Source organism: Elephantulus edwardii, unplaced genomic scaffold (genome assembly GCF_000299155.1).
Source record: "Elephantulus edwardii isolate Elephantulus edwardi_28Jun2011 unplaced genomic scaffold, EleEdw1.0 scaffold00005, whole genome shotgun sequence".
NCBI lineage: Eukaryota > Metazoa > Chordata > Mammalia > Macroscelidea > Macroscelididae > Elephantulus > Elephantulus edwardii.
In genome coordinates, this window is record NW_006399755.1 from 11,607,080 (window position 1) to 11,630,338 (window position 23,259).

Here is a 23,259-nt window from a genome sequence, read left to right on the forward strand (position 1 = left end):
GGTACTCAGGCCCCAGGGACTAGAAACCACCACAGCCAAAGCAGTGAGCTTCTGTCTCTGGAGACTGCAGTCATTTCATTTCCTCTGCATGTGTGCAAATTTCCGTGCCTCAAGTGGCAGCTTCCCGGAGGATTTCACACCCAGCCTCCCTCCCTCTCCTAAATCAGTCCTTTCCTCTTTCACAGGTAAAGTCAACAATTCCAGGTTTCAGTGTCCTCATTCAAATGCCAAGGGAGAATCTGATTGGGTCTGCGCTTCCTCCAGTCTAAGGGGCAGGGTGAGGTCCTTCGAGCACTCAGTACTTGTTCAATCAGCTCTGACCTGGGTGCTGGCTCTTCAGAAGGACAGTGTCCTTTGGCCTCGGGCCGCGCCCTCGCCCGTGGCACCCTCGCCCTCTTGCTCCATGGCTTCGAAGAGCAAACGCACCAGCTCCAGCCGGCCCTGGGCCACCAAGGCGCGGGCCAGCCCCAGCACCTCGTCCGTGTGTCCGCGCCACACGCGCTGCAGTTCCTGGCGCAAGCGCGCAGCAGGGTACTTGGCCCGGGCGCGGCGCAACCACGTGTCCACCTCCCCCACCAGCTCGCCATCGCTCAGCTGCGCCAGGCTCCACTGCGCCAGCAGCGCCTCCAACAGGCAGCCGAAGCCCTCGGTGTGGCTGGAACCTGCGTCGTCCAGCTCCACGGCGCGCTTGAAGCAGGCGGCAGCATTAGCCTCCTCGCCCTTGATGCGTAGACACTTGCCGCGAAGCAGCTGTACCTCTGGCAACGTCGCGCCCAACTCTGACTCTCCTGCCTTGGCCAGGAAGACCAGGGCCTGGTTCAGCGCCGCCTCGTCGACCGCCATCAGCTCTTGGACTGCGTCCACGCCCATGTAGTAGTACACCTGCGACAGGTGGTGGAGAGGTGAGATTACCTCCCATCTGTCACTGCTCCCCTTTGGTCTGTTTCCACATTTTCTCCCTTCCTTCAGCCAGTTAGTCCTCCCACTTTCTACCTTCAACAATTATCACTCACAAATTGTGTCTCCCTCCCCTCCAGTGGGTTTTCAGGAGGCTGCAAATCTCATGGGCCATTACCCATCCTCTTCCTGTGGAACCAATGGTGGATTCGAATCTCTGGAGAGCCATTGCTTTGGTTTGGCGATGCAACTCCCTATAGACTAGGCCACCAGAGCTTCCTACACTATTCAAGTCCCACTCTTAGGATCCTTGACTGGAAAAGGTGGCAATACTCCATACTCATTCCAGTTCCAGCCCCTCTACTCTCAGCCATACAACCCCGAATGTGTCAATCTCTGGACCTCACATTCGAATAGAAAGAAAAACAAAGTGGTATTGTCACCTTCTTCATAGTCATTCCCTGAGTACAGAAGGTGCTTCTAACTGATTGCACACTTAATGAGTGCCACAGCCTGTTATAAGTGATACACACTCATCGTCTCATTTCCTCCTCACCATGTTGTCAGAGGTGGGCACAGCCAGGAGACAGCCTTATTCACCCCTGTGCCCTCAGTGGCCCGGCTTGAATAGGCAGAAAGTAAGTTCTTGGTTAACCATTGACTAGCTACACCAAGGGGCTGCTTTACCTGGCCGATGTCCAGGTAGGTCTTGAGGCCTGGGCACACCTTGACCACTTCCTCCAGGTCAGCCTTGGCGCAGGCCAAGTGGTTCCTGTCAGGCATGCCCCCGAGCCCCATCTTGGCCCGTTCCAGGTCATGCAGGTAGGCTTTGATGTGGATCTGCAAGTCGAGAGAGTCAATTCAGGGAAGATTCTCCAAGCAAGGGCCACCTCCCTCCTTTCTGCCTTAATGGAAACCAAGCTTTCCTCCAAGAACTCATGGAGGTTCTGTGGTACAGCTAAAAGCCCCACGACTGGGAGTCAGAGTCTTATGGCCTATGGTGTGCCTGCGTAGACTAGCCCCTCTGCTCTCTGGACCTTAGTTTCCCAATGCGTACAATGAAGGGATTAATGACATAGGAGCCCTACACTCATTCGGTCAACAACCAGATACTGAGTGCCCAGTACAGGGTAGGCTCTAATGGAGGTGTGGTGGCAACAGGACAGATGAAGTCTCTGCCTTGGTAGAACCTAATGTTCTAATAAGAGAGACACTCATGAACAAAAAGTAAATAATGTCACTTTGAGTGGCATTAGGTGCTGTGAAGAAATCTGGAGTGATGGAATAGAGGGGATTCTGGTGGTGTGGGACATGGCGAGTTGCACTACTAATCCATGGCTGTGCGCCTCCAGTGGTTCAAATCCACCAGTGGCTCTGAGGGAGAAAGATGTGTGATCTCCTCCTGTTGTGATTTATTTAAAAACTCAAAACTCATTGCCACTGAGTCAGAACTGACTCACAGCTGACCCTCCAGGGGGTTTTCCGAGGCTGTACATCAAATGGGAGTAGATGGTCCGTCGTTCCCCCCTCAGTGAGGCTGGAGGATTAAAACAGCCAGAGAAACCCCTTTGAGACAGCACTGCAACTCCCCGCTGACTACAGCACCAGAGCTCTCTTGTGCTTTAGAGCCTCAGAAATCCGACGGAATGTCACTATGAGTAGGAAGTAACTCAATAGCATGAGTCTCAGTTCTTTGGGCATAGAGGTGACTGGAAGAGGGAAGGGTGGGAGATTTGAAAGCAATACCAATTTTGTGAGTCTATACCCTCAATGAGATGGATTGACAAAAGCAGCTACAACAGTGAACTAAACATACAGTAATAAAGATGGCATATGCTTCATTCTCTCATACTAAATTCATTCCAGGGAGCTCTGGTGGCCTAGTGGTAAGAAGCTGTGCTGTAATCCACCAATACAAATACACCAGTTGCTCCGCTGGAGAAGAATGGGCAATCTCCTCCCGCCAGATGTACTGCCTCTGAAAACCCACTGGAGGGTCAGCTATGGGTCAGATCTGGCTCGATGGCACGCAACAATGCATTCATTCTAGCCCTGGCTCTTGGGTGAAGCAGTTGGATTCTGGTGGGTGAGTTCTCTTGTTTAGTTGAGAAAGTCAGGTGTAAACTGTTTGGTGGGTTTTTATTTCGTTCACAATAGTGTGTGAGCTGATTGGATTTACTGGTTTTAGCAAACAACCAGCTGTGTGGAGGAAGCCTCTTGTTTAAGTCAGTCAGGACGTGTTAGGTAGGCCTTTGCATTTAAATTATTGGCTGGGCTTGAGGGGGCCACTGGTATTAATTGTGTTTGGGAAGAACATTCTCCCAAGTAGTACAAGACTGATCTGTCAATTTGCTATACTACTTATATAACTTGGAATTGCTGTGATACTGAACACTGTGCTACTCGTGTGTCAAATGCCATAATGGTTATGTTCTGCCCACGAAATGCCCCTCAAAGGATATTAAATTATCACACATATGAAAATTCAAGAGAGTTTATTAAATTCCACATGTGGAGACTTTCTCCCTCAGTAGAAAGGTGGCGAGGGAAAAAGCCCCGAGTCCCCCAGCACAATCCTTTTTAAGGCTTTCCTGGGTGCTCCTGTCGGGGCGGGGAGATTGAGGGCATGGTTGATGGGCCGGGGAATCAGTCATGTGGGTCAGCTTTTGATGGGCTGGCTACTTTGTCCACCTTTACTCTTTTTGTATCATGCAGACACTAGTTAATTCTTTACTTTGCAAGGACAGATAAGACTCTAGCCAGGGCATTTGTGTTTGCCTTAAGCTAAGAATTTTTATGGCCCGATTCTGCTTCTGGTATTAAGAGGGTATATATAAAAAATGGGGTTTATGCTGTCCCCTCAATTACCCATGGTGGTGTTTGGTGGAGCTCCCAGATTAAGACAGGCTTGGAAACAGGATTGGCATCCACTTCCTAAGCAACAGGCCTTTGGAAACTCTATGAACATTAGAGAAATGATGTTCATAGGGTTGTTATGAATTGTGCTCGACTCGATGGCACTTAACAACAACAACAGTACTAGGTCAGGTGGCCTAGTGGCAAGAAGCTGCACAGCAGTCCCAAAGGCACATGGTTTAAGGCCACCAGCTGCTCCATGCGAGAAGGTTGGACAATCTCCTCCCATGCGGTGAACTGCCTCTGAAAACCCACCAGAGGGTCAGCTATGAGTCTGTTCTGACTCAACAGTACACAACGACAACTGTAATAGGTCACCACGAGTTGAAAGCTATGCAGCAGCATACTACTACTACTACTACTACTACCATTTAAGTAAGCAACCTGGGAAGAACAGACCTCAAGTTCCAAGTGCTTAAATGATTCCAGGACCCAACTTTAGCTCTACTTTCTTCCTTTCCCTGCACTCAGAGCACTCAGACAATCTCGTGGTTCAGGAATGGCTCTAGTGGTTTAGTTGATAGGAAGTTCCATTGCTAACGCAAAGGCTATGTGTCTCTGTGAGTCTGAACCCACCAGAGGCTGTGGGAGAAAGGTGGGCACTCTCCTCTTGTTATTTACAGCTCCAGAAACTGGATGGAGGGTCACTATGAGGCAGAACTAACACCATGGTAGGAAGTTTGAGTTTTTGAAAGGGTCAGGAGAAGTAGGGTATGAATGGGCAGGAGGAAGTAAAAAAAAAATGAGGGCCATTGTTGTGTAAGGTGTTCCTGTTTTCCAACCACCAGGTGGGCTCTGGTGAGAAGACACTATTATGAGATGGGGCAGAACTCCTCCTCCCTCCTCTACTTATTAGCTACATGACCTGGAAGACATTGCAAAACCTTAGTGAGCTTAATTTTCCACATCCAGAAAAATCAGCACACTGATATCCTCCTGGAGGCGTCACCATGACGACTGAGAGGCCCTGGCATGGAGTAGGTGGTCAGTTCATTCACCAGGAGGTCAGGTGCTATTCTAGGCACTGCGTGGAGAGACAATTAAGTAAATGATGTGTTAAGTGATAAAAAAAGAAAATGCAAGACTGAAGAAGAAGACATAAAATGTTGGTGAAAGGGTTGATATTTTAAACAAGATGGCCACTAGAAGCTGCTTTTTGGGTCAAGACATATAGAAAGTGAGGGAAGAAGAACCAGCCTCGAGGCAAGATCTTATCTCACAGGTTGAGGGACAGAAAGGAGTTTGGTGTGGCTAAAAGGGAGCAAGGGACAGGGCAGAGGGAGGTAAGGCTGAGAGGTGCCAGGATCAGGTCTCTTTGGGGTTTATGGGTCACACTGTGGACAAAGGCTTTATAAAGGCAAAGTGGGCTTCCTTCCTTTCTGTTCTTTCCTCCTCATTGTCCCTTCCCTGAAGCCTGCTGCTAGTCTGGTCTTGTGAGTCGAAAGCATGACCTTGGGAGTTACAGGGAGGTAGCAAGCATGCTGGGAAGACAGAAGTCAAAGAAAGTCAACAACAATACTTGGTATTGAATTGTGGTTGAGTTTGAACGGAATTGAATGCAGGACCTCTCTGAATGCTTCCTCTCTGACCTAATATTGCTTCTTTTGTAGAAGGGCTTATCTGGCTTCCCTCTCATAGGATGCTAGTGAGAACAGAAAGGTGTTTGGTGAATGAAGAATGTGACAGAAATGCTTTCAGATTTACTCTTACAATTATTGTTTAATACTAAGTACTTTAGCTGCAGTGAAGGGATTCCCTGCTCTCTACCTGCACGCCAAATGATATGTCCAACACACAAGAAAAGGGTGTCTATCTGTGCTTCACTGACTGTGCAAAGGCTTTTGACTGTGTGGATCACAGCAAGCTGTAAGAATGGAACATTTGATTGTGCTAATGCGAAACCTATACTTGGTCCAAGAGGCAATTGTCAGACAGAGCAAGGAGACACTACATGGTTCAAAATCAAGAAGGGGGTCCGTCAGGGATGTATTCTGTCTCCATACCTTTTCAATCTGTATGCAGAACAGATCATCCGAGATGCAGGGCTGTACAAGGAGGAATGTGGCATCAGGATTGGTGGAAGATCTATCAACAACCTGCATTATGCAGATGACACAACCCTGTTGCTGAAACTGAGGAGGACCTGAAGCACTTGCTGCAGAAGCTCAAGGACTGCAGCCTCCAATATGGTCTGAAGCTCAACATCAAGAAAACAAAGATTCTCACCACTGGGCCAATTGGCAGCATCAGTATGGATGGTGAAGAAATTGAGACAGTTAACAGTTTTCGTTTACTTGGCTCCACAGTCAACACTCTTGGTAACAGCAGCCAGGCAATCAAGAGACAAATTGCATTGGGAAAGTCAGCTGTGAGGGACCTCTCAAGAGTACTGAAGAGCGACAATGTCAGGCTGGAGACTAAGGTGCACCTGATCCAGGCTATAGTCTTCACAATTACGTGCTATACATCAGAGAGTTGAACAGTGAGTAGGGATGATAGAAAGAGAATTGATGCCTTTGAGCTGTGGTGCTGAAGAAGAGTGTTGAATATACCATGGACTGCTAAGAGAACAAACAGGTTTGTCCTGGAGAAGGTGAAGCCAGAATGCTCCTTGGAGTCAAGGATTCTGAAGCTTCGTCTGACATATTTTGGGCATGTTGCAAGGAGGGACTGGTCCTTGGAGAGGGACATCATGTTTGGCAGAGTGGAGGGACGGCACAGGAGAGGAAGTCCTTTGATGAGATGGATCGATTTTGTGACGAGTGGTGGGAATGAGTGTGTTTGAGATGGCTAGGTTGGCACTGGATAGAACGGCGTTTAGGGCTCTTGTACATAGGGTCGCTATGAGTCACAAGCGACTCAATGGCACATAACAACAACAACAACAGAGCTAAATGACTATGTTGTGGACTGTCTCAAGAGACAGTGAGCCATTTAAAAGAGCCACCAGATAATGGCAATCACTTGTGTACTTGCAGCTTACTCCGTGTCGAGATTTACACACAAAAATCTAATTCAATTCTCGTTGCAACCAGATGAAGACGACACTATCATCTACAGATGTAGAAAATGAGCCCTGGAGTTTGGGCAGGATGATTTTTTTGCCTACAGTTCCACTACTTATAAGTGGCAAAGTGGGGTTTGAACCAAGGCTGGCTGTGGTCAGAGCTAAAGTTCTGATTCAAAACATTAAACTGCCTTTGATATTCTCTGTTGTTGCTGTTCAAACTCCTTCAGTGGCTCTATGGGAGAAAGCCTTGGCGATCTGCTTCTGCAAAGGATACAGCCTCGCAAGCCCTATGTGTGGTTTTATTCTGTCAAACGGGGTTGCTATGAGTAGCTGTCAACTTGACAGCATCCATCAACAGAAGCAGGGAGTAATACTGGCATCTGAAAGCTTAACCTGTGCATCACCAGGACCCCTTACTGCTTCTCAAAAGTACCTTCTATGCTACAGGAACTGTGCTTTAGATGTTACTTATGACTTCTTGAAATACATGTTACTGCTCACACCTTACAAATTTGGGAACTGAGACTGGGAGGCGTGACTTGCCAGAAATTTCACATAATATAACTCAACAACTCAACTCATAGCCCTCAAGTCAGAACCAACCATAGCTGACCCTCCAGTGGATTTTCTGTAAATCATAAGGGAGGAGATTTCCTAGAATGGCTGGCGGGTTTGAACTGCCATCTTTGACTGATCAGTGCAACGCCCTACAGACAATGCCATATGTTGTTGTTGTTGTGTTGTGTACCATCAAGTCAGAACCAACCCATAGCTAGCCCTCCTGGGGGTTTTCAGAGGCAGTTAAATCAAATGGAAGGAGACTGCCTTTTTTTCTCGTGTGGAGCAGCTAATAGACTTGAACCGTGTGCCTTTGGGATTGCAGCGCACCTTCTTGCCACTAGGCCATCAGAGACAAAGGACAAAGTTTTAATCCAGATAAGTCTGACTCCACTTGGGTGCTAACCAGGCAGAAGCTGGAAAGTCACTGACCAGGGTCTCCTGCAATGGGTGGGAGACTCCTTCATTCTTTCATTCAACAGCCATCTAAGACACAAACTATGTGCCTTGCTAACATCAAAGCTCCTTTCCAACAGGAAGGTTCTATGACTTTTGGAGTCTTGAAATGGGGGCTTGATCCTGGCCTTGTTTTCTGATTGCTAGCATCAGGATGAGGTGGGACTGCAGGCTGACCCCCCTGCCCACCCCCTGGCTACCTTGGCCCTTGTGCAGTACGCCTGCCAGTTGAGCTCTGGATCTCGTAGGACGTCAAGCGCCATGTTGCAGGTCCCAATGGCCATATCCTGCTTTCCTAGGAAGTGGAAGATTTTGGCCAGGCGGTTTAGGATCAGGGGGTGGTCCTTGGCAATCTCGATGGCCTGGGTAAGGAAAGCGGAGAAAAGCAAACCTGGTGGTTAGCCAGCCAGCTGAACAGTGCTTAACCTATACAAATCCTACTTCTGATGAAGTCATGTTACCATAAAGCACTTCTCTCCATTATCCACCACCAAGGGCAGACACAGGAAGGAACTCAACACTCGGGCATACAACCCAGTGCCACTTAACTCCTGAGAGTCCCACTCACCGCTGTACTTCCTGCCATACTCATCAATCATGTGCAGAGACCCCAGGCAACTTCTCCCACTTGTCACCTCCATTTCTCCGAGGGCAGCGAGGCGGAGGAGGCCAGCGCTCCCCTCCACCGCTCCCAGGCTTAGGCAGCATTGTGTTTTTTGTCCGCATCACAACATACTTCTCTGTGGACTGCCTTGTTCTGTGTGCTGCTGCCCCTGATGGTGAACCCTCACTGGGCAGCGGCCGGCCCGCTCCTCTCTATAACCTGGCACACAGCAGGTTCTCAAAGAAGCTGAGCAGAAGGAATGTGCTGGCTAATACGGGCTCAACTCTCTGGACACTCGTGACCCAGAAGGGGTTTTGCATTGGCTTATCGAAGATCTTCCACCATGAAACTGCTCCTTAATGGACCTGCCAGCAAAAACTAAGGGGCGTTCTAAGTGGGGCATTGTGGTAAGTGCACAGGTGAATGGGCATCACAAGGCCTCTGGCTTCTAGGAAAGACTTCAAAACTGAGCGAAGTGTGGAAGCTCCAGTATAAATGAGGTGCCACTAGTTAAACTTGGACAGCACTTTGCCCACTGCCTGCTGTGAGTCTCTCACTAACCGGCAAGGTAGACAGACATTAATGAACTGACAAGAAAACAAAGGTTCCAGGGTCCAAGTGACTTGTCTTAAGTCAGATGTCCTGTAATAGGGCAGAGCTGACAAGGGGACCCCAGCTAAATCCACCTTCTTTCCACTTGGTCACTGGGGTGTGGGAGAAAGGGGACCCCTGTAGAAGGAGAAAGTCAGGAGGCATATTTTGACAATGGTGATCAGATTAGACAAGGAGCCAGAGAAATAAATGGCCAGATTGGCAGAAGGTATTAGTCAAAGAAGAACCACTGCTACTTGTTTTGAATGAAATAAGGATGGAGAGAAAAGTCCAGAGATGGGGCCTTTCCTGGGTGGGGACATGGTAGGGGGAGATACCAGGGGAAAAGCAGAGGTTCTGGAAGGGAAGACCGGGGGTCAGACTCCATCCCACCTGGGAGAGTCGGAGTGGGTGGGGCACAAACCTTGCCGAAGCAATCCAAGGGGTCAGTCCCTGAGTACCCATAGTCGTGGATGCCCAGTGGGGTGGTGGAGAAGGTGTCCTTTCTCTCCAGCAGCATACCAAGGTAGCACCAGGCCAGAGCTGGAGTGAGAAACGGGAGAGGGATTTCAGGGTGAGAGATGGGAGAGGGGTCTCGAGGAAGCCATAGGGCTGTTAGTGTTCATGAAGATAAAGCAAACCCAAACCCAATCCCACTGCCTCCGAGCCATAGCAACCTCACAGGACAGAGTAGAACTGCTCCATGGGGTTTACCAGGATCCAGTTTTATAGAAGCAGATGGCTTCATCTTTATCCCTGTGGTGGACTCGAATGGCTGACCTGGTTAGCAGTTGAACATTTAACCATTATACCACCAAAACTCAACTCAAACTCATTACTGTCAAGTTGGAACTGACACATTGCTGACTCTCCAGCAGGTTTTCAAAAGCTATAAAATCATGTAAGAAGGGCATGCTCATCTGTCTCCCGAGGAGCAACTGGTGGGTTTATGCTGCCTGCCTTTCAGTTGGCAGTGTAACTCCTGGCCCACTAGGCCACCAGAGCTCCACCAGGCTTCTTAAAGGAAACCACCCAAGCCCCCTCCTTAAACTCGTTGTCATCAAGTGAGAAGTAACTCATGGCTGCCCCTCCAGTGAGGTTTTGGACTCTGTAAGGCTCTTGGGAAGAGATTGCCCATCTTTCTCCTGTGGATTCCACCTGCCACAGAGATACCACCTTTGGGTTGACAGTGCAATTCCCTTCCGAGTAAACCAGAGCTCTCTTAAAGGAAAACACAGTGACCCTTTCCTCTAGGGAATGAACTCACTGAAGGTGGTCCAGCCCAGGAACAGAGAGGCAAAGATGGGAAGCTGGGACAGGAATGATTGAATGAAAACATTTTAATGAGTCTCTGTGTTGAGCATGGCACTCAGGTGACCTCACTTCAAGGCACGTGTTTCTCTTCTGACTTCAATTTTTCACCAGCTCTGGTCATTCTTCTCGTTCCTGTTTGAGCTGTGAGGTCCCACTCTTCTCCACTAAAGCCTCCCTAGCATCCAAGTGGGGAGGGGGCAGTGTAAGGAGACAACCCTCAAAAGCTCGCAACAGTGGTTCTTTAGACCTGGTGTATCCACCCTTTCAGTGAGTGAGAGCCTTGTCGTAAACAGACAAATATTAAATAGAGGATGAGCCAGAAAGAGAAACCAAGTCCAAAATAAGGGAGATCGTGAAGAGGTGAGGATAGCAGAGTGGTGACAGGTCCAGGGAGTGGCCATTCTCCCAGCCCTCGTCCCCTGCCCCCATCCTTACCTTGGTGGTGAGGGTCCAAAGACTTGAGGACCTGCCGGAGCAGAGCCAGGGTGCGGTTGAAGGTAGGCAGCCGCTTCTGCTCCTCGCTGCCCAGCTCCAGGGAGATTCCATCTAGCCTAGGGTCAAGAAGGACTTGTGGCTGGTCGGCACCCCCTCCTAGCTGCCCCAGGCTCTTGGCAGAGAGGGAACCTTGGGAAGCTCTTGCCATGGAGATAGGCCCAGTCACCTCTCCCTTCACCCTCCAGGCTGGAGAAACAAGGATGCAGGACACCCTGTCCCTCCCTTCCCACCCACCACCAATAGGCCTGACCTGATGAAGAGTGTTGCCATGGTGAAGTACCAGCCCCTCTTCTCCTCCATGGGGACCTAAAGGAGCAGAGAAGCCGGTAGTGCTCTTCCTAAAGTACTCAAGTCATCCTACAATGATTCTTGTGTCTTCCCTGCATTCTAAGAGGCAACATGCACAGTGGGAAGGGGCACAGACTTGGTCCTACAGCATCCCTGGGCAAGCCACTGCACTTCTCCAGCTACAGAGGGTCTGGGGTGGGGGTAGGGGATAAGCAATGTGAAAGCACCCAGCACAGTGCCCGTCATGGAGCGGGCGTGAAGTACCTTTCCCCACTGCCCTGCTGTCCAAGCTAAGCTCTCCTCCACCTGGCTCCCCACCTGTGTTCTAGACTCCCCAGCCAGCTTCCCACTGTGCTGGTCACCCTCTCTCACGCGCAGCCCCGTCTGCACCCTCACGTAGCCTCTGCCTTTCTGGGAAAGCCCCTTTGGGCATGTTAAGCGAGTCCAGCTCAGCTGCAGCCCAGGACCCCCCTGAACTGCTTTCCGTTATTATTCTTGCCAACCTTGCTGCACATTTAGACTGACTTGGGCACCAGATAAAATATTTATGCCGTTATTTATGGGAGTAGCTGCTCCTGCCTCAGGAAGGAATTTTAATGAAAACCAATAAAACCCCTAGTGCATATCAGCATCTCGGCCTCCGATGCTGGTCCCTCCCTCCACATTCATCTATCGTTAATCTCAAGGCTCCGTTCTGTGCTCACCCCCACCCCCACAGAGGCCTCCTCGGCTCAGGGGCCCCGTCCCTTCACCTCTAATTGCCTACCAGCAACTATGGCAAAGGCATTCCATTCCACAGTGTTTCTGTGTCTGAATCTTGACACAGATTCAGCCCTGTGCCTGTGTGAGCCCTGTGCCTGTTTGGGGTGCCCTGGGGACACAGCAATGACTGAGACCTGCTTGATCCAGATGAGCTCAGAATCTGACGGGAGGAACAGATCTAGGCTTGAGAAGAAAGGTCTGACCAAGCGTGTGCCAGGATCTCTGCATCTATCATCTCACTTAATCTCATGACAAACCATTGGTTTTCAAGGTTGTGTGTGTGACCTTTTGGGAGATCAACAGGCTTGTCTTCTGAGATGCCTTGGGGAAGCTTCAAACCGCCAACCTTTGGCTATTAGTTGAGTGCTTAGCTGTGCCAGCCAAAGACTCTTCCCAATAGCCATACCCACCACTGTTGAACTGATTCTTACTCAAGACAACCCCCATTGGGTTTCTGAGGCTGTAAATCCTTGTAGGAGGATATTGTCCATCTGTGCCAATACTCACGCTGTTGTCACAGTGGACTCCAACTCAGCAACCCTTTGAACAATGGGCCAAATCCTTGCCCTATCTTGTGCCATCTTCACTATCTGCACAAAGGTAATTGTCACTGTGGTAAATCTCAGTTCATCTTTTTTAGGGTCCTCCTCTCTTTCACTGACCCTTTCTACCTTTTCCAGCATAATGTCTTTTTCCAAAGGCTGGTGGCTCCTGACAACATGCCCGAAGTATGTGAGACAAAGCAACCCATGGTGAAGGCCATGAGTGTGGTGAAGATAAGGTTCAGCCGGGGGCTGCTAAAGCCTGGCAGAGAATGTGACATGGAACCCCTGGTATTTGAGGGATGGAGGATGAAGGAGTTTCAATGGCGAGTGTAGGGGAGCTCTGGCGGCATCATCCAGAGGGAGGTGTGCTGCGAACCCCAAAGGCTGTTCCTGTCTGGCGATTCCAACCAAATGTGGGCTCCATGGGAGAAAGTGGGTCAATTTCCTCTTGCACAGTTTACTGCCCTCACAACCCACTGGATGGTCAGCTGAGAGTTGGTTCTGTGAGTTGGACTCTACGGCAAGGAGTTTTGAGTTTTTTAAGGAGGGTTCAGAAGAGACAAGAGACAGGAATGTCAGTGGGAGGCGCCTGTGGGAAGGCCAGCACGGAGCACGAGCACGGGGTGTGAGCACGGAACACAAGCACGGGGTGTGAGCATGGGGTGTGAAGGATGTGGCAGAGCTCCTGCTGCTGAGGAGACTGTTTGCATGCTCCTCCGGAGTCTGGAGAGGAGCTTGTGGCTCAGCCTTCAAAGCAACGGGCATCAGAGTCCACTGAGTGTACTATAGGCGAGGGCAGAGACTGGAACCCAGGTCTGAGCCAGGTGGCCGACAAGGGCCTCACCAACGACATTTCTCAGCCAATAACTTCTGATATGTCTTCTGTGTGGCCCCGGCTGGGGAACAAGGTTAGGAGAGAGATGAGGCAGGGCTTTCCCTTGAGGCCCTAAGAGCCATGATTACAGTTGAAGGAACCCAGGGTTTATGGGAACGAAGAGTTGTCCTACCCAACCAAGGAGTGTCCTCACAGCTCCCCAGAGGGCAGTACTGAGCAGCGGGGCTCAAGGGTATGTCTAAAGCACTCAGGTGGATATTACAGGAAAAGGCATTCCCAACAGAGGGGCCACTGTATCTTGTAGGTGGGAATTTGTGTGTTGGGGCTTCAGCTGGGAAGAGAGCTGGCTGAAGGGAATAGCATAGGTTTCAAGGGTTAAAATGCAGTCTTAAGAAGCAGAGGACATTTGCTAAAGAAAAAGGCTAGGATGAGATGCTGTTTAAGCCTATCTGTGTCATCGCTACAGGACCTAGACTGTAGGAAGGGGAATTGGAACAACTGATTGTGGGTCAGGCTGGCTACAGACCTTAACGTGATGTTAAAGCCTGACCCAGTGAGGGAACACAATTACACAGTGCCTCAAGTTCCCAGCCTGAGTCTATGAGTGATCTATGTGCCAGTTTGTGGTTGACCAGAGTCAAGTGAGATCAAAGCTATTGAGGACCTGGCTTTGTCCACCCACAACCTGAGATATTTCCCTGTGGGGAACAAGGCCTCAGGCTCTGTGGTCCCCACTCTCCACTGCTGTGGGGTTCTGGGTACCTTTCTTACCTCCTTGGGTCTCCAGTATTGGAGAATAAGGTGTTGTCCTTAATTAAGGCTTACTTTCACTCTCTCAGGGCTCTTAGAGCCACCCTCTTATTCTGTGCTCAGGTTGTGAAAAATTCAATGCCATGCTCCAAATCACAATAGTACAGGACAGCTGAGATGTAAACTCTGTGATCGTAACATCAAAATTTATGCACAACATCCAGCTATCTTGATCAATCTCATTATGTACCTTAGGATAGAAAGTAGTGAGGTGAAGTGACTTACCCATTATTAATCACTATTTGTTGTTTTGTGTTGTCCAGTTGCCTGTGACCCATAAAGACCCTATGTACAGCAGCACTGAAGCCTGCCCTGATCTGAGCTAGTCTCACTGACTCCGACACACCTACTCCCATTGCCCCAGTTACTGTATCCATCTCACCTTGGGTCTTCCTCTCCTGGGCTTTCCCTCCACCCTTTCCAGCATGATGTCCTCTCCAAGGACTGGTCCTTCCTGGCTATGTGCCCAAAGAAAGTGAGATGGAGCTTCAAAATCCTAAGCTCCAAGAAGAAACAGTTTCACCCTCTCCAAGACAGACCTGTTTGTTTACTTGGCTGTCCATGGAATGTTCAATTTTCTTCTCCAGTACCACAACCGAAAGGCATCGATTCTTCTTTTTATCCTTATTCATTGTCCAGCTCTCTGATGCATAGCAAGTAATTGTGAAGACCATGGCCTGGATCAGGGGCACTTAGTCTCTAGACTGACATTGTTGCTTCTCAGTTCTCTTGAGAGGTTCCTGACAGCAGATTTTCCCAGGGCAATTTGTTTTCGGATCTCCTGACTGCTGGTGCCAAGAGTGTTGATTGTGGAGCCGAGCAAGCAGTAATTGATAACTTCAATCTCTTCTCTATCTATAGTATCAGGATTTAACACCCATTGGTTTCACAACCACTTTGTTCACAGTTCAATATTCCTCACTAAGCATACAATACCACCACCTGGTGGTCATATATCTGAATTGCAGACACCACTCCTAAATACCAACTTCTTTTCACGTTAAAGATTGCTTTTTTGTTGTTGTTGTTTTTAAAAGCGTTGCCATGTGATATCTGTGTGACACTCCAAACACTGTCTCTCCTAAACTACTCCTTAAAAGTAACATTTTCAAGGCGAGCTCTGGTGGCCTAGTGGCAGGAAACTGCACTGCAATCCCAGAGGTACACGGTTCAAATCCACCAGATGCTCTGCTGAAGAGGGAGGAACAATCGCCTCCTGTACCAGTCAGATCCAATTTGACGGTACACACATAAAATAAATAAATAAAAATTAAAAAAATACATTTAAAAAACAAAGTAACATTTTCAGGGGGATTTCTGGTATTGCAGAAGAAATCAGTGGAGATGGAGAGGAGTTAATGGTATAAACAGATGTAGTCCAAAACCACATAGTTCCTGGGTGTTAACCCTCCATCCCTGTGGTGAAGCTGCTGGAGGCTGTGTAATTCTGGCCCTAACAGGGGCTGTCTCTTTAAAATCCTTCTGACTGTTTCTGAAGCAGCAGCTGAAGCTGTTACCAGGGGCAACCTGGCAAGCCACAATGCGTTAAATTAAATTAAACAGGCCTGTAACTGCCCCCGCCCCTCCTGTCGAAGGGAGGGCATGTTCCACCTCTCTCCTGGAGAATAAAGTTGCTGTGAAACCTCTTATGGCTGCAAGGAATTCAGTCACAGAGTTTATGGCTCCCAGAGGCAAGATGTTTGAAGGCAGCCTGAGAGGAGACTCAGAGGCTTTCTGCTGAGGGCCTGCTTGGCCTGCTTGGCGGTGGCTCTGGGCAGACTCCCAATATTTCTCTTGTTTAATGCTCATGGCAAACCCGTGAGCTACGGGTTCTGGGGTTGAGGAGAGGGCGCTGGTGGGTCCATTTAGAGGGCTCTTCACTTAGGCTGTGGTTTGGCAGCAGCAGATATGTGGAGGAAACTGGACCAGGTCCAGTCACCAGAACATACCCAAAGGTATTACAGACTTTGATGTCAGCTAAAGGTGAGGCTGCAGCGTCGGATTACCCAGTAAGCAAGGTGAACATGGGTTTACTTGTGTTTATTTGCTAATCTGCAGTGGAAAAATGTCACTTTACAAAAAGCCCACATCAACAATTCTACTTCTAGGTATGTTGCTGTTACGTACTAGGAAACCAACTCATAGCTAACCTCCCAGTGAGATTTCAGAGGCAGTTTAATTGCACGGGAGGATCGCTCATCTTTGGGCAGCTGGTGGATTTGAACCACATGCATTTAGGTTGGCAGTTCAACTCTTCAGCACTAAGCCATCAGAGCTCATGCATTTTTTTTTCTCAACCGCACAGCATAAAACCTTTTCTCAGATGTATAGACCCTTACAGGGCGGAGTACTCAGTAAGCAGAGGTAAGCCTGGCCTTACCTGAGTTTACTCATCTGTGTAGTAAACACTTCCGCCACATCTGACTTGTAAATGAGCACAAGTAAGCAGTATTTACCTTGTTTATTGGGTAATCCACCCTGGGTGTGAGTGAGGGGCAGACCTGAGGCAAGGAATTCATAAAATCCCAGACCTTCACTGTTATTTCTCTAATTTTGGAGATGGAGAAACAGGCTCTGAGAAATAAAGAGGCCTGCCTACTTAGTCAGCTCTTAGAAGCATATTCTTACTCACTGCCGTCAGAAGACTCAGACCTGACCCTTCACTGGTGGAGTTGAACCCCTGGAGAAAGGAAGCGTCTGGGTTAGCAGTACAACTTTCTGCAGACTACACCCCCAGAGCTCCCTATCTGAAGCTAGGCCACTCTGATTTCAAGCTCATGCTCTTCCACAATTAACTGCAAGGACCTAGAGCTTGTTCAGCATTTACGATTTCCAAAGTGCTTTCACAGAGACGCTGTCTGAGCCTCAGAACATTCTGCAGAGAGTGTGATGTAAAGTCGCCCTCTTTGCACAGCTAAGAAAACTGGTGAGGTGGTGCCCTCAGACTCATGTGGCTAGTGTGAGAACCTGGACAGCAGCCAGGAAGTGGTGCTTACTATACATTGTGCATAACCCATCTGACTCCCTAAATAACAGTAACGTGTTGTTGTGATTGTGTATCATTAAGCAGGAAGTGACCCATAGCTGACCCTCCAGTGGGCTTTCAGAGGCAGTAAATTACAAAGAAAGAGATTGTCCATTTTCCCTTCCCTTCACACCCCTGCTACCCCCCCAGAGCAGCCGGTGGACTTGAACCGTGTACTTTCAGGATTACACCACAATTTCTTACCACTAGGCCACCAGAACTCCCTAACATGTGCTGCTAGGTACTGTAAAGTTAACTACAACTCACAGTGAATTTATGAACAACAGGTCTGAACCTGAGCCATCTTTGCAATCTCTGATATGCTAGAGTTTATTACTGCAGTCACTGTGTCAGTCCATCTTGTTGAGGGTGTTCCTCTCAATCTTTGCCAGCATGATGTCTTACTCTGAGGACTGGCCCATTCTGACAGCATGCCCAGAGTCTGTGAGATGGAGTTTCACCATCTTTGCCTCTAAGGAGCACCCTGGTTGCATTTCCTCTAAGATGCAGAAACTATTATTATCTCAAGTTTACAAAAAAGGGAACTCTGACAGAGAAGGCCTAGAGCATAGGTCTAGAATAACAGAATTAGAACTGAGGATCCAGCACCTTGGCTCCAGTCATTGATCCTAACCAAGGTAGGCCAGTGATTCTTAAAATTGGGCCCCAGATAGGCAGTGTCAGCTTCGTCTGACAGAAATGTAATCCTTGACCTACAGAATCAGGGGATCAATGTGGATGAGACCAACAACCTGTATTTTCCCAGTCCATTTAATGCATGCTGGAGTTTGCAAACCTCCACATCGACTTTTCCCTATACAATACTGCTCAAAGAAGAGTGAAAAGAGGCTAGCAGATATGTCTCTCCCCCCCCCCCTTTTGTGTGTGTATGTGTGTACAGTCAAATTTGATCTGACTGGTACAAGGGGAGATTGTCCCTCCTTCCCCGGCAGAGCATCTGGTGGATTCAGACGTGTCTCTTTTTAAAGAAATGAAAGTATAAACAAAATTTTATGATTCTTAGGGAAGCCTGGAGATTTGAGTCCTTACAGCTGCACGAGTGACAAAGGTGAGTGACCTAGCAGAACATGTATAGAATCCTAGGCTCAGGACAAAGGAATGAAAACCCTCACTGCTCTCGAGTCGATTCTGACTCACAGCCACCCTCCTGTGGTTTTCCGAGGCTGAACATCTTAACAAGAGGAGACTGCCCATCTTTCTGCCAAAGTACTTCAGGCAGATTCAAGCTGTCAGAGACGCGTGGCCTTTTGGCTAACAATGAAACCAGACTAACTACTATTAAGAGCATCTTATTATAGGAGTTATTAACTCAGGTGGGTACAAAAGTTGATCTTAAGAATTCCATTTAATTTAAAGGTGGCTTCAAAAGAAGGAAATGTGATGGTGGTGGGCCTTAGCTGTTTATTTTATGAAATTTTATGAGATAATCTTTTGTCATACAAACATAATAAATTTGTTTATAAATCTGTGTAGATTCCTGGGTGATGCTCCAAAACGAATCTAAAGATTGGTGGTTTGACCCCACCTAGTGGTAACACGAATCAAAAGTACAATTCTGTGAGTGATAGGATACTATCCATATGAATACAAGGAAGATCTGTTAATACAAGCATTATTCAAATATATGCTCCAACCACTAAGGCCAAAGATGAAGAAATTGAAGACTTTTGCTAACTTTTCAGTCTGAAATTATTCAAACATGCAACCAAGATATATTAATAATTGGTGACTGGAATGCAGAAGTTGGAAACAGGGAAGAAGGACTTGTTGTTGTTAGGTGCCATTGAGTCAAGTGCAACTCATAGAGACCCTCTGAATAACACATCTGGACCCTGTCCTATATGTGCCGTCCTCAGCATCTCTGGCACACTTGAGCCCATTGCAGCAATTACGGTGTTAATCCATCTGGTTGAGGGTCTTCCTTTCTTTTTGCCAACCCTCCACCTTCTAAGCATGATGTTCCTCTTCGAAGAATAGTCTCTCCTAGCAACATACCCAGAGTATGGGAGATAAACTTTTCTTATCCTTACCTCCAAGGAGCACTCTGGCTGCACTTTCTCCAAGACATCTCTGTTTGTTCTTCTGGTAGTCTGTGGGACATTCACTACTCTTCACCAACACCATAGCTCAAAGGCATCAATTCTTTTGTCATCCTTATTCATTGTTCAATTCTCAGATGCATAGCAAGTGGTTGGTAAGACCACAGCCTGAATCAGGTGAACCTTAGTCCTCAAACCAACACCAATGTTCCTCAGTAATTTGGAGAGGTCCCTGACTACAGACTTTATCAGTGCTGTATGTCTCCTGAAGAAAAACTGGTAGTTGGACATTACGGACTTGGTAATAGGAATGAGGCTGGACAAGCAATGATTTATTAATTGAAAATACCTTCTTTAAAAATCACAAACGGTGACTATACACATGGACCTCACTTCATGGACTACATAGAAAACAGGCTACATCTGTGGAAAGAGTAGGTGGAGAAGATCACTATCAGAAGTCAAAACAAAGCCAGGGGCTGACAGTGGAGCAGAGCATCAATTACTCATGTACAAGTTCAAGCTTGAGAAGATGAAAAAAAAATTAATGAGAACCAAAATACAACCTTAAGTCTATTTTAACTGAATTTTTTTTTAAAAAAAACATTTTAAAAATAGAGTTGATGCAGTCAACACTAATGACCGAAGGTGAGATGAACTTTTGGATCACATCAAGGACATGAAATAAGCAAAAAGTCATCCGAAGACAGGAAAGCAAGACCAAAATAGATGTTAGGAAAGATTCTGAATCTCTCACTGGCATGTCAACTCATTGCTGTCAAGTTGAAATCAACTCATAACTGACCCTTCAGTGGGTTTTCATAGGCTATAAGTTGCTGAGGATATTGCCCATCTGTCTCCTGCAGAGCAGCTTGTGGAGTCGAACTGCCTGCTTTGGGGTTGGCAGCACAACTATTTACCCACTAGGCTACCAGAGCTTCCGCTACTAGAACACAGGCCAAAACAAAGGGAAGAAATGCTGAAGTATGAGAAATGGATAGAAGGTTGTAAAAGGTAGTTTGAAAATATATTTTAATGAAATATGCAAAGAGCTAGAAAAACACACTTGACATTTCTCAAGCTGAAAAGACTAAAGAACAAATTCAAGCCTTGAATTGTGATACTGAAAGATTCTATGGGCAAAATTTTGAATGATGCAGGAAGCATAAAAAAGAAGCTGGAAGGGCTATACAAGGTCACTATACCAAAAAGAATTGGCTGACACTGAATAATTTCAGGAAGTATTATATGATCAAGAATCAGTGGTAATGAAGGAAGAAACTCAAGGAGCACTGAAGGCACAGACAAAAAATAAGTCCCCAAGAATTGATGGAATACCATTTGAGGTGTTTAAACAAACAGATGCAGCCGTGGATGTGCTCACTAACCTATACCAGGAAATTTGGAAGACAGCTACATGGCCAACTGACTCGAAAGATAAAATATTTGTTACCAATAAAAGAAAAAAGGCAATCCAACTGTGTGGAAATGTTCAAACAATACAACTAATATCACATACAGGTAAAATCTTGCTGAAGATTATTGAAAAATAGTTAGAACTTCCAGAAATTCAAGCTAGATTCAGAAGACACTGTGGGACCAGGGATGCCATTGAGGATGGCAGATGGATCTTGACTGGAAGCAGAGAATATCAGAAAGATACACTTGTGTTTTTTGTTGGCTATGTAAAGAAAGGCATTTGACTATTTTGATCATAACAAATTATGGGTACCGAGAAGAAAGAGAATCCCAGAACACTTAATTGTGCTCATGTGAAATTTATACCTAGACTAAGAAGTAGCTGACTGAAGAGAACAAGGACACAATGCATGGTTTAAAACCAGGAAAGGTGTGCATCAGGGTTGTATCCTTTCTCCATACCTATCCAATCTGTTTGCTGAGCAAGTATTTCAAGAAGCTGGACTATATGAAGAACTGGGATTGAAAGGAGACTCAAATAGCACCTGCATTATGCAGACAACGCAACCTTGCTTGCAGAAAGTAAAGAAGATTTGAATCACTTAGTGCAGAAAATCAAAGACTAAAACTTTCATTGTGGATTACAAGTCAACATCAAGAAAACAAAAATCTTCACCACTGGACCAAAAGGCAACCTCATGATGTTGTTTTTGTTTTGTACCGAGGTGGAACTGACCCATAGCTGACCCTCTGGCGGGTTTTCAGAGGCAGCAATCACACGGGAGGAGATTGCCCTTCCTTCCTCCACAGAGCAGCTGGCGGGTGGAGAAATTATTGACGTTGTAAACAACTTCATTTTACTTGGATCCACAATCAACATCCATAAAGCAGCAGTCAGGAAATGAAAAGACATAGTGCATTGGATAAAAGTGCTATCAGGGACTTCTTTAACGTGCTAATGAGCAAGGAGGTCAGTTTAAAGACTTAAGTATATGTGACCTAAGCCACGGTCCTTCCTATTACTTCCTATGTATCTGAAGGCTAAATAATGTATAAGGATGACAGAAAAAATCGGTAACTTCCAACTGTGGTTAGTGTTGATGGAAGAGTATGGAATATCCCACTGATGGCCAAAAGAACCAAAAAATCTGTCTTGCAGAAAATTCAACCTGGGTGCTCCTTGAAAGCAAATATGGTGAAACTTTGCATCATGTATTTGGGCAAGTTGTCAGGAGGGACCAGTGCTTGAGAAAAAGGCATCATGCTGAGAAAGGTGGAGGGTCAGAGAAAGAGGAGAAGACCGTTAGCAGGATAGATTGTCACAGTGACCGGCTTTTGGCTGGAGCCTGTAGGAGGTTTTGCACATAGTAAGGAGAGGCCAAAGCTCCCATCTATTGTTTATAGCATTGCTACAAGTCGTACATGAGTGGACAACACATAACAACAGTGGCACCACGGAAGAAAAGCCTGGTGATCTACAAGATTACAGCCGAAACCTATGGAGCAATGCTACTCTCCAACACAGGGGTCTTCATGAATCAGAATTGAACTGACGGCAGTGGGCTTGGTTGTTGTGGGGTTTTTTGTTGTTGTTGTTGTTTTTTGTCATACAAATCTGCACACAACCAACTGAACAGGTTATTAAAGAGAACTTGTTTGTTCTTAAGGAAAATATTTGCCCACGGTTTGGACTTTGGCCCTGACAAGAGCTGTTCTCGAAGTTTCAGGGTCAGTTTCTGAGAGCTAACTGACTTCTTTTCCCGAGGGGATGACACAGAGGAAAGAAAATGGGCATTTTTTGTGCGTCCACTACCCACGTCATGGCACTGAGTTCTCACAGCTGCCTTAGAGGAGAACTTGGTCTTTCTCCTTTCACAGGTGAGGAAACAGAGAGGCGGAAAAAGGCCAGGGGCCCAGCCCACAGCCCAGGGTGACAGTGCCAGGATTCAAGTCCAGATCTGTCTCCCTCCCACACCTCTGTTCTTTCCACCTTATCACATGCCCATGAAGGCTGATACAGCAGAAATAAAACTCACAAGGGACAGGCCTCAAGGAATATGCTCTTCCTGCACAGCCGGAATGTCCTCTCTGATGTCACAGGCGACTCCTTCCAGCACACAGAGCCCCACCTCTGCCTTGTCACTCAGGGAGGGAAGACAGCACAGAAAGGCCCAGGAAGCGGCTTCTCCTCTCCACACTGGGTGACTAGTTTTGTCAGGGGTGGAGGGTACCCAAAGCAATGGGACTGGAGTCCTTGCCTCTAAGTCCCTGAGGAGTCCTGGAAAGGCCACTTCCTCAGCCTGGGCCTCAGCTTCTGCATCCATAAATGACATGGGCCCACCAGACTTTTCTATGTCAGAGCTACTAAATGTGACCTAAAAAAGAAAACCAAAGTGTCTGCTGTCAACTCAATTACCATGGCAACCTATGGTGCTACCGAGTGGAACAGATCACTGCCAGGTCTTTCTTTTGCAGTACCCATGGGTGGATTAGAACTTCCAGACTTTGGGTTAGTAGTGAAACACAATCTGCACCATCCAGGGACTCTTCATACAATGGGGGGGCAAGGGTGGGTGGATGTTATGCTATAGAACGAATCACCTATTTAACCCTGACTAGGGAGCAACGGTGTCTCTCTGGAGACTAAGGTGCATTTGATACAGGCCATGGTCTT

At 47.3% G+C, this 23,259-nt stretch overlaps 1 protein-coding gene across 1 annotated transcript in view; it reads right to left on the minus strand.

Annotated features, from left to right (window-relative positions):
* Positions 1 to 336: 336 nt before the first annotated feature.
* TTC22 (tetratricopeptide repeat domain 22) overlaps positions 337 to 23,259 on the minus strand; it is a 37,406-nt gene continuing 14,483 nt past the window's right edge. The window contains exons 2-7 of the mRNA XM_006879821.1: positions 11,092 to 11,147; positions 10,782 to 10,897; positions 9,457 to 9,575; positions 8,038 to 8,199; positions 1,585 to 1,737; positions 337 to 882 (exon numbers count right to left, since the gene is read on the minus strand). Coding sequence (XP_006879883.1) covers positions 337 to 882; positions 1,585 to 1,737; positions 8,038 to 8,199; positions 9,457 to 9,575; positions 10,782 to 10,897; positions 11,092 to 11,147 — 1,152 coding nt within the window. The remainder of the gene's footprint in view (positions 883 to 1,584; positions 1,738 to 8,037; positions 8,200 to 9,456; positions 9,576 to 10,781; positions 10,898 to 11,091; positions 11,148 to 23,259) is intronic.